General features: G+C 32.3%; 1 protein-coding gene across 1 annotated transcript in view; it reads left to right on the top strand.

The window, feature by feature from the left end:
• The window catches only part of LOC127881663 (death-associated inhibitor of apoptosis 1-like), an 11,437-nt gene extending 4,202 nt beyond the window's left edge, over positions 1-7,235 (top strand). Inside the window, exons 3-5 of the mRNA XM_052429753.1 lie at positions 2,007-2,191; positions 5,004-5,058; positions 5,318-7,235. Coding sequence (XP_052285713.1) covers positions 2,007-2,191; positions 5,004-5,058; positions 5,318-5,502 — 425 coding nt within the window. The 3' untranslated portion in view covers positions 5,503-7,235. The remainder of the gene's footprint in view (positions 1-2,006; positions 2,192-5,003; positions 5,059-5,317) is intronic.
• Positions 7,236-12,069: the final 4,834 nt, after the last annotated feature.

Raw genomic sequence — 12,069 nt, forward strand, 5'->3', positions numbered from 1 at the left:
GCCCAGCAATATTCATGATGCATGAAAAATAATAAAAATAGCAATACCACTACGAGACTCTGAAGGCTGAAACTATAAGAACATTGAATATGTGTACGGGGATACACGTTACTGACTCCACGCAGCACACATCAAACTGTTGTGGAATTCAATATAAAGAAGTGAAACTCCAGCTGCTGGAGCAGTATTGCATTCTCATTATAACAATAGCTTGTCACAGTAGTGCCAAGTCCCCGCCGAAATGTGTTTGCTTGTATGACAACATATGTTTTAGAGAGTAGAATAATATTTGTAAAACATGGCACCTGTGTCATCTATTTATATTTCAAGGATCAATTAGTAATATAGTGTTGGAGTTATACTGTAGATAATAAAATATATGGAAATGAAAGAAAGAGAGGTAAATAAAAAAGAAGACTATAAACAGTTACTGTTCTTGATCAGTGTATTTTTCCTTAAACTCATCTATTCATTTTACAGTGAATACTTCAGTGTTATAATTAAAATAATATTGTAACATTAGATGAAGGGAGATATTAAAAATTGAAAAGCTAAAATATTAACTATGAAAATCAGTTAAATATAATTTAAAATTATAAAAAAATATAAATAAAATAAAAAGAAATAAAAAATAATACAAATAAATAAAGGGAGATAATTAAAAAATTATGTCCGAAAGAGTTATGTTTTATGTTCACTGCACTTCTCCTTGTTGCCATCTATTTATATTTCCAGTTTCACGTAAATCACTTCTGTAGATTTCGAGTTATGCTCCGGACAAAAATTTACTTCGAAATTGAATAAAGGGAAATATTTCATTAACTAAGGTAGATAGAGTAATGGTTCTTAGTCATTGCACTTCTCCTACTTGCCATATGTTTATATTTCAAGTTTCAAGTAAATCCCTTCAGTAGATTTAGAGTTATGCTCCGGACAAAAAATTACTTTGAAATTAAATAAAGGGAGAGTATTCAAAAACTAAGGTAGGTAGAGTTATAGTTCTTAGTCAATGCACTTCCTCTACTTGCCATCTGTTTATATTAGAAGTTTCAAGTTAATCCCTTCAGTAGATTTGGAGTTATGCTCCAGACAAAAATTTACTTTGATATTATATAAAAGGGAAAATAATTCAAAAACTAAGGTAGATAGAGTTATGTATCTTGGTCACTGTAATTCTCATAGTTGCCATCTGTTTATATTCTAAGTATAACGTAAATCCATTAAACAGATTTGGAGTTATGCTCTGGACAAAGTTTTGGACGGACGCACAGACGGACAGACGGGCAGACGGACAGACGGACGGGACATATAACTATATCCCCTCCGAATTTTTTCGGCGGGGATTAAAAGTAAGTTGGTCCTTTATTTAAGGCTAGTGACCCATTTCCAAAACAGTATCAAACAGCACAATACGAAACAACATACACACATAGAAGAATAAAGCTGGGGTCACCGCCTTGGAACGGTCAATGCAAATCATTGGGGGTTTAGACCGGTTTTAGAACGCTCTACCTCACACTTGGCCCGGCAACATTCATGATACATCTAAACATAATAAAAAAGACAATACCGCTACCAGCCTCTGAAGACTTAAAATATAACAACATTAAAAATGTGTACGGGGATACACGGAGATCACATCAAACTGTTGTGGAATTCAAAAAAAAAAAGTGAAAAAGTAGAAAATTTTACAAACAAAGTTCGGTGAACTATTTTTTATGAACCTTTATGAGACTTAAACATAATTTTATAATATTAGAAAATTTTAGAATCGTTATCTATGAAAATGATATTTTGTTTTTGTAAAGTTAGCGTTTAAGCTTTTTTAGTTTCAAATGATGAAATGATGAAGTAAGTCATATATTTATTTCTAGAAAAGAAGAATTCGAACACATGCATATATTATGGAATAAAAAATCATTCAATAATACAAATTAAAACATAGCTTCATAACAGATGATTCTAATATGTGCATATAATAGTTTCAAAATGTAAACTTTTTTCAGGTTGTGGGGATGGCATTCGTTGTTTCCACTGCGGTCGAACACTAGGAAACTGGAGTGCCCAGGATAATCCTTGGCAAGAGCATGAACGATTCTCCCCAGAATGCGTCTTTGTCAAAATAAATCCGGAAAGGACCAGAAGCTTTCATCGTCAGCCTTCTTATCAATCAAATGATAGTTTTCATCAGGTTAGAAAGATTTGGAGAAGCCTGTCACATGTAATGTCAGCTAGTTAGAAAAGAAATCCGAGTTTCAATTTTTGCTAATCGAGAAAGACATTCTAGTCGTCACCATCCGGTGTCCCGGGTAAGCAGGTTTTTTTTGTTACTTTTTCTCTGACATGAACTTGTGGATTTTAACCAAATTGGGTAGGAATGTTTAATGGTGGTGCTATATCTTGAGAAAATAATGCTGATTTCAAAAAATATATTTTTAAATCGTTGTCTTGACGACCACAGGCATAGTGAAACGTTGAAAATACGGTGCTTGCACGATTTTTACACTTCCAAATAGTTTTAACAGTCTTAATGATTCTATGATGACTTCTAAACTTATCTTAAAATTTCATTTTTGGAATAAAATATTTGCTTTTTCTATGCGTTTTGATGGAAGAATGCAACCGATAAGGTTTTAGCTAATTTATTTTTAAGTCTCGTATAAGGCTGTTCTGTTTCAAAACGATACATATTTACTTTTTTGAAGTAATAACATTTAACGTCAGTTTAACAATTGAAATCTGTATACGATACTTGACGAAAGTGTAAAGTTAAACTTTATTTTCTGTATGCATAAACCTTGTTTTTTTCCGGATAAGCATTTCAAACTCCATAAAGGACATTGAGCTCAGACACAGGAGGCTGATTTGGTCGCACAACACATCGTTTGATTTTGTTTATAAACTCTGCAAAGTAATTATACAATTGCCCGATGAGTTTTTAATTATTTACCCTGTCACTTGATAAGTAACATATTAAAAAACACATTTAAACTTCAAGTGAGATCTTAAACTTCAATCCCGAGACGTAACTTTCTCGCAACACATCTTCTGAAAATGATGAACTTTTGTATAAACACAACAAAACGCATTTTTTTTCAGATCTTTTGATATCAGATGGCAGCTGGTGAATTGTAAACAAATACACAACCTAATGGATCAGATTTAGGGGCAATAAAACACTTAAAAACTGTTTAAGATGACTTCAAATCTGTTATCCATGTCTAATGCATATTGTTTGAAACGAATGCTTTTTATTGCAAAAAAAATGCTATCACTTCACCGATTCGACATTTTAACATTGGTGAAATTGCTTATTTAATTAAACTCAATCATCTCTGTGCATACAACCATTTTTGTCTGACAAATGTGACCGTTGAGTTCTGAGAATGACCTTAACGCTGAACATATCAGGCGTATTCATATGCGTCATTTTATTTCGGATTCATGTTTGCGCTTTATTATTATGGTCTGACACGATTTTTTTTTTACTTTATCTAAATAAATAAGATGGCGATGTCAAGTGTACATGGAGACCTTGACTACATAAATCGTTTTAGATACTAAACATACTCTTATATGATGATCAATGAACCAATTAAACTCGAATTAATGCACAATAGAAGTACAGGCAGCACACGAAATATGATCTTTTCTTTATATTGGTTATTAAACACTTTCATTTTTCCCGATATCAACTATCTGATGTAAACTTATGTCTTATTTATCTTCTTTGGTTATCCGTCTGTTTAATTCTATTATTTTGAGTAAAATGTCCGCCATGTCGGCTGTTCTTACATGGCTACACAAATAATATTTTAAGAAAACAATTACTCGATTTGAAAATAAATACCAATACTATTTTTATGAATTTCTACGATATTTGTTAAACATATTTTGATTTCTTTAAAATGAACTTCAGGGGACGTGACACTTTATATTATAAGGCTCTCTGAAAAAATATGAGCGCATACAAAAATGATTTAACAGAAATTTGATCTTATAACCATTGCCCGAATTCCGTTATATAAATTTCATATAATCAAACCTTCCAAAAACTAAACAAAATAAAACAACAACAAAAGTTATTGCTTATGGCTGTTGGCTGTCATTGAAGGCATTCTAGTTTTTTTTTATTGTTTTACTAAAACTTGTGGTTTCAGATCTAAACAAGATATGTGTTTGTCAGAAACACTATGTCCCCTACTGCGCCGCTTTGATTTATTTAATTCTTTTAATCATTTGGCAGTTTCAGATAATTACCTCCCTTTAACACTTGTTACTTCACTTGGATTTGTTTTTTTACCTTTGACCTTGAAAGATGACCTTGATCTTGACCTTTCACCACTCAAAATGTGCAGCTCCATGAGATACACATGCATGCCCAATATGAAGTTGCCATCTTCAATATAGCAAAAGTAATGGGAAAATGTTAAAGTTTGACGCAAACAAACAAACAAACACACAAACAAACAAAGCAACAGACAGGGCAAAAACAATATGTCCCCCACTATAGTGGTGGGGATATATAAAGAATAGAGAAATGACCATATGTCAAGCGTGTACGAAATTATATAATAGTTGTTTCATTCATTAAAACATGGCCTTCAGGTAGCGGTACAAAAATACCTCGCTATGTAGACGTGTTCGAAATCATATACTAGTTTTTTCATTGATTTCAATATGGCCTTCAGGTAGCGGTACAAAAATACCGGGCTATGTTGAAACATCTGACAATATATTTATCTTAGACCGCTGACCGGATTCGAAAATATCCCAGAGACATGTTTGTACTAATGCCCATGATTAAGTAGATAGTAATTAACTTATTCTGTGTATATACCTATGCTTTCAACATTTAACTGAACACATGTGAGCGACCGGGTGACATAATGGCCTCTGTTCTACTATATAACGTTTCACATACACTAATCTTGCGTTTATGCTTCAATGTAAATGTATTTGTTTTAGATCGTTGAATTAACATACAAGTAAAATTGTTTCAGGTGCAACACGGACGACGAGTTGTCAACAACATCCAGCCAAATAGACCAGACGAAGGTAGGCCACTTGTGTAATGACAAAAAGTAAACGAACGCAAATACATTTAAAGTAAGAATTGTCGAAAAATACACGAGTTTAAACGTGTTTTACAAAGTGATAAATATATAAGGATAATTTTAAGACAGTCTTGATTTTGGACAAAAATAAACATTTTTTTTAAATACAAAGGAAGTGTGTATCATAAAAGGTTTATCGAATTTACGAAGTAATATTATTTACGCATTATAGACGCTAGAAGTATATAATTTTCTTTCAGTTCCAAGTTCTCAACAAAACCACGCACACAGAAACCTATGTAAGACATGCCACATTCGACCACCAACTGTGCTGTTCGAAGACTGTAGACATTTGGTGTCGTGTCGGCAATGTGCCATGTTCTTATGGTATTGTCCCGTTTGCAAACAATACATCACGAAAAAGACGGTTGTTCACTTCAGTTAATATGCATTTAAGATAGCATTGGAAACCTGTTCTCTGGACATATAGGCAAAATAATCGACGCCCTTTGACGACAATGCTAAATGATTATACTTTGTAAGAGCTATCTAATATATATATCCCTGGGAAATTGTAACATACATAGAAATGATTTTTTTAAAGATGTTTTAAAACGTTTTTATCATTTGGCATAACAAGCCGAGTGACTTTTACACCAGAATGTTTTGATCATCTTTGTAGAGGACCATGCTCAAATCACAATTGGTTTATTTAGCTAAAAAGGCTTGTGTTTTCCGTTACTTAAAAGTTGTGCAAAATAGTGCCAATTAACTATGTAACTCTATTACGAGGCCAGTTTTGCTTCAAGGGTATACTTCTACTTCTACTACTACTACTTCTACTACTACTACTACTTATTATTATTATTATTATAATTATCAACATCATCAGCAGTAGCAGTATAAGTTTATCAGCCGTCTTATTGCCTCAAAGGTCAAGTTAACACTATGAGTTAGAAATTAAAATTTGGAAATAGATCTAAAAGGCTTTTTTTTTACATAAAAGGAGTTTTGAGAGAAAACTATATGCGGGTCACCCATGTACCCTCATAGGTACATGTCTTGTTCTTGTTGTTGTTGTGTTTGATGTTATTATTATAATTATTATAATAATTACAATTTTGATGATGATGATTATTATTATTATTATTATAAATGATGAAATTGATATTCTTTAAAGTATTTGTAAAGGTAATGTAGCTTAAATGTCTGTATAATAATGTTACCCCCGGGGGTAGCCAAGTCTGACCCCATAAACAAAATTTGAACAAACTGTGTAGGGTTCACTATCTTATGTCACATACCAAAGCCGTTTGAAACCCCAGATGGCTTTCACGGACCGTTCTTAGGCAGTGACCCCAATTGTATTCCGTTTTTGTTTGTTGTGTACTTGTGTGTCTTATCTGGTACATTGTTTTTTGTCTTACTGGTTTGTCATTTGTTTCTGGCAATAAATATAGGACCACATATTATTACAGGTTTAATATTATACTGAGTTAGAAGACGTGTCACTTTGTGCATTTTAAAAACAAATACTCATACATATATAAAATAGATCAGTCATTAACTGTTGTATTAAACGAACGTGTTGCGTCATGAATGTTGACAAAGTCCTGTTTTTTTTGTATTTTTTAAAAACATAGCCCGAAAAATAGAACAAATAGCCTGTCATGATTGGTAAGCACGTTTTGTTTTGATAAATAATAATCTTATGCCACTTAATAATGTGCTGAAAGTGTAAATCCGACAAAAAGTTGTATCCATGTTTGTCAACCTACTGTTAAGCAATCTTTTTTTAAGTATATATTTTTCACTGCCAATAACGTGTTTAACTGGTATATGGGAATTTTCACGCGGCCTTTTATTAACATCAGGAAAAATAATAAACAACAAAACATATGTTCAAAATTTGGAGGGAAACACAAATGTTCTCATAGCATTCAGATTATTTGAATTCATTGTTAATAGTGTGTGTGTGTTTTATAGTTTTCAAATTATTGGGGTGTTCATTGTAAAATATGTGCAATTGAAGTTGTTGCTGTTGATGTATCTTTATTTATTTTTTGGTATTAATGTCTAAATTGCAAATAGTATGTGTGTGTACACAAATTGATCCAATAATTTGATTGTGGTATTTGTGCAATTGCAATTGTTAATATCGATGTATCTATTTATCTTTAATCATTACATAAAATACATTTTTTAATTAAAGTACTTGTTTTTATTTTATTATTGCACACTTTTTCACACTCTTCTTTTGATTATTTTTATTGCATTTTTTTATCAAAGATTCATCAGTAATCTATTTTATTGATAGATCTGTTTTAATTGCCCCTTGTTCAGCACAACATAAATATCCCGTTATGATTAGATACTGTGTCGGCAAATACTAACTACCAACATGGTTTCATAAACCACAGATGGCTGATGTCGGTTCATTTAACACAATATATGATACCTTCATGGCTTCGAGAGGTAGTATTATTGAGTAGTAATTTCGTTTAGTAATCTAACGCCAAATACTCAAGGGGTGCTATTATTTGATGTGCCACGTTGTAAAAATTGAAAGTCGTTTGTCCAAAAAGATTGGCAGAAACTAAATACTGTAAATGTGTTACCAAGTTTAAGCATACACATACAGTGCTAAATTTAAAAACATTTGAAATATTTTAAAATTCAAAACTAAACATGGAACGTATTTAGCGGGTATCGGTTAAGCTAAACTCCGTTTTATAGTGTGCATTATAGTACGGTATCACATATGAATTAAAACAAGCATTTTCGTTTGACTACAACGGGGTTAAATAATGTTTCCATAACAATCAATAATTATTCATGATATAAAATGCCATACATGTATCACTCATAATCACTTATAAAAGCATTAAATGTACATGCCTAAACAGGTTAATTTTCATCCCGTCTGTGTTTTTCACTTGTATATAGTAATTCTTCTACATTGTCATTTAGTCTTCACATCACCTTTACTCAGTTGATAACAGGAAACTCTTTGTTAATATAGATGAAACAAGACTTATTAATATACACTTATGGTACTCAATATTATGCGTTGGATTATTACTTACATGTAGATGTTATAATTTTAGAATTACCTAGCATTAATGTTTTGACAAAACACATTTATGCATATGTTTGATATTATTGTGACCGGTGTCGACCGATGCGCATGAAAATCCCTAGTTCTGAAATTACAAAGCGTAACATGATATCTTAATATTAAAAATATAATACAAACACAGCTTAGATGTGTTATCATTATGAGACAAAACGAAATTAAAACATAGAAAATACATACTCATACTGGATGTACACAAATCAGTTCCAGGCGGTTGAGGAGTGGAGGTGTGTGTTGATAATGACCTCCAATCTCCACGCAGAGTTGTCGTTCCTTGCTCTCACATACAACTCTGCGAAATGCTCAGCTTGCCATTTTGCCTATAAAATAGGTAAAACCGAACAAACGCATTCAATGTATATTTGATTGAATATATAAGATCGCATGCATTAAATTAAGAAATATGACTTTTAAATGTAAGATAAATCGTGCAAAAACTTGCGAGTTTTAATGCAACTCTTTGGAACTATTTTATTGCCCATTTACGCAGATGGAATCATTCCACGCGCTTCACAAATGTCAACAATTGAACATAATTTGTATTGAGTGACGTTAGGAATTGCTTCGACGTGTGTATGCATGTTGGTTTCTTAACATAAAAAAAACCATATTAATTTTATAATAAAGAATTAAGACTGATATAAGATATCATGGTATGAGATGGTTTTCTTTAATTCAGTGAATGCAATGTAACCGTCGCAAGAGATTGTTTAGTATACTGTAACCTCAATGATGAACGCTTGGAATGATCATGACATGAATGAGACGCTTTCATAACAATAGTCCGTTCTGAACCCAATACAGAGGTGAATGTAATGTAACCGTCGTGCAAGAGATTGAATTACCTCTATACATTATAACAGCAGCTGCTAGTAAAAATCCGAACGCACAATTACTAAAAGCGATTTTTGATTCGCAAAAGAGCTCCCGTGATCTAATACAATAAACTGATTGCATAATAAAAAAGCGTGACAAAGAAAGATTTTGATTTATCAAAGAGCTCACTTGATCTAATACATTAGTCAATTAGACTTAGAGAAATCGACAAATCACATTAAAAATGGTATGTGTTCTTAAAATATTATTTATGCATTGTCCTAAGTCGTAAGGCAAATTTCATAGACGGGAAGGACTCATATGAAAATAAGGAAATAAGAAAGACAATGATTAATTGAAAATGGACATTTATTTTAAAATGCCATAAAGAGATAATACATATTTTCCATATAATGTTATAATGGGCGGTTGAAACACGCCACAAGAGAAACCGGAACGGTAAGCCCGCCGCCAATTAGGTACACTAGAGGACCTCGATTAAAAGGGGAAGCTACCCCTGATTGTATTTAATGTAAACTATAAAAAGCTTGTTCGAATTTTTAAGTTGCAAGCCTAACTAACAATAATCCCTGGTACATTTGTCTGTAAATAGCCTTTAGCCATTCAAACGAGAGGGACAGGTAAAAGGCAAAGCATAAATTTTAAGTTCAAATACAAACATGGTTAAGGATCGACTCATCGATAAGATGATTATAAAGAGATAAAGAGCATATAAACACAATTACGACTGCAAGGCAAAGTAAACATCTGTACCGATGAAGACACTTGGTGTGGCCTAAAACAATAACCCAGAATATCCATTACCTGGATATAAGCTTGATAACAATGAAACACAAAAGTAAGATGAAGATTACAAAATGTACAAGGGCGAAAATAATCTTAGGTAAAAATCAACGTTGACGTAAAATTGTAGACATTGCGATTGTGAAATTATAATAAAGAAAGAGAATCAAAAAAATTGATAAAAGCCCAGAAAAAATAACTAGTGTGAATACAAATTGCACAATGTTAATTGTCAATAAAAGAGACATAGAAAAATGGAAAAATGTATGGTTATGAAAATGGATACAATGATGCAATTGGCAAATGAACGTAAAACATATACTATAATATGTACAACAACACAATACAAGTGACAACTAAAATAAACAAATTAAGGAAAAAGGAACACTGCAAGCAAACGTGTAATGAAAAACGTCCGACAAAAAATAGAAATATATACAGCATATATAGGCATACCGTACAGGTACTAGTTAAAAGGTGAACTACCAACAACATTAAACTGTCAGATAAACATAAAATGTACAGCTATACAATAATGATAAAATACAAATGTAAACAATCATGTAGGAAAGCAATATAGCTGCGCCCTTACAAAGTCAGACAACACAAGGGATATGTACAACAAATGTTTACATAAATTATAAACACGAGAAAAAAATAAGAAAAACTACCTGCAGCCTGAAATTGTCAGATAAACATATACAAATACTTCAAAGTCCTGATGTCAATATACATGCATGCAGAATAAAAAAAAAGCACTTGCCAGTTGTAATGCACTTATGGTTATCCTCCAGAATGCAATCAAACACTGCTTCCTATACAGTCACTTTCTAATGAGTTTGAGTTGTTAAAAGGGTAATGGTGTAGACCGAATATATTTAACATATGCGTTGGACAACCAACGTCTTAAACGTTGAATCCGTTAGGCCGGCATATTATAGACATAAGCGTGAGTAGCGCCTCCAAATCGAAAATAGTGGGTTGTGTAAAATAGCGAATTAAAATAGAAGCTACAATACATGGTCGAAAATTTGACCGGAAGAAAGCGGTTGTGAAGGATCCACGTTAAGAAATTGGAAAATTGGACCTGTTTGCGTAGGGCACAGCCGTGGGTATCTTAATAATGCACTAACTGGGCATTACCGTTTGATGGGTTAAGAGGGTATTGGAAGGAACAGTGGTACATGGATTCTGTGGGAGTTTTTGTAACTTCGAATTGTAATGACTGCCGATTAAACTTTGGAATTTGTGTTAATGAAATTGATCCACTGGCGAACACGGTACTTTGGTGACCGTTTTTTTAAATGGACAGTTCTCCTACCCGGAAAAGGACAAAAAATGACATGAGAGACATCGTCAAAAAAGGCACGATTGTAATGGTCCAATATGTGGGAACGAATGTCAGCCAGTAACATATAGATATTGGCAACAGTTAAAGGCAGGCGTTTATCAGCAGTTGACATACGAAGATACTGTACAATAACTGTTTGGTCACAAAGGATTCTGCGCGGTTGACCATATTGTACAAGTTATTAATGAAAAACGATGTTTTATGTCTTAACAACACCCAAAGGCTCATACATTTAAATATCAAGTACCATACCAACATGACCATTCTAGGCGGGAAACCTAGAAACCCTGATCGATTCAAATCTTCATATCAATCTGTTCTATGTGTCTTGAATCATTTGATCGGAAAACATTTAGTGTTTGTTATAACTTTGTAATAGTTCAATGAAGTGATATTATTATTGACTGATACAACTAACATGCTGATTAAAAGGGAATATTTTCTTAATTATAATTATTTGCATTTTATATTAAATGCGTAATATTTGCCTTAATGTTTTTCAAACTAGGTCTATAAATAAAATGTGCGACTTTTATCAAAAAACAAACATTAATATGTAATAGAAGTTTCAAGATAAAAATATGTTATAAAAAGTTGTATCAGATATTGGTCATTATTTCCAAAATAATTTAGTTACAACGCTATGGGAATTGATGAAACTATCGGATAGAATGATAAACTAAAATATGAAGTATGTTTCTATATTTTATGCACTTAAGTAAAGCCTTAAAGCGTACTTGTAACATTTATATACAGTGTTCCTCGCTAAATTCAAGGAAATATTACTTGTTATTCATTTGTTTAATGTTATACAACAATTTCATGGTCAAATATTTGAGAAAAATATTAGAAACGAAAACTTGTCAGCTTAAATTGTTCATGTGGTTACGGAAGTTGCAGATCGT

This window comes from Dreissena polymorpha, chromosome 5 (genome assembly GCF_020536995.1).
Source record: "Dreissena polymorpha isolate Duluth1 chromosome 5, UMN_Dpol_1.0, whole genome shotgun sequence".
NCBI lineage: Eukaryota > Metazoa > Mollusca > Bivalvia > Myida > Dreissenidae > Dreissena > Dreissena polymorpha.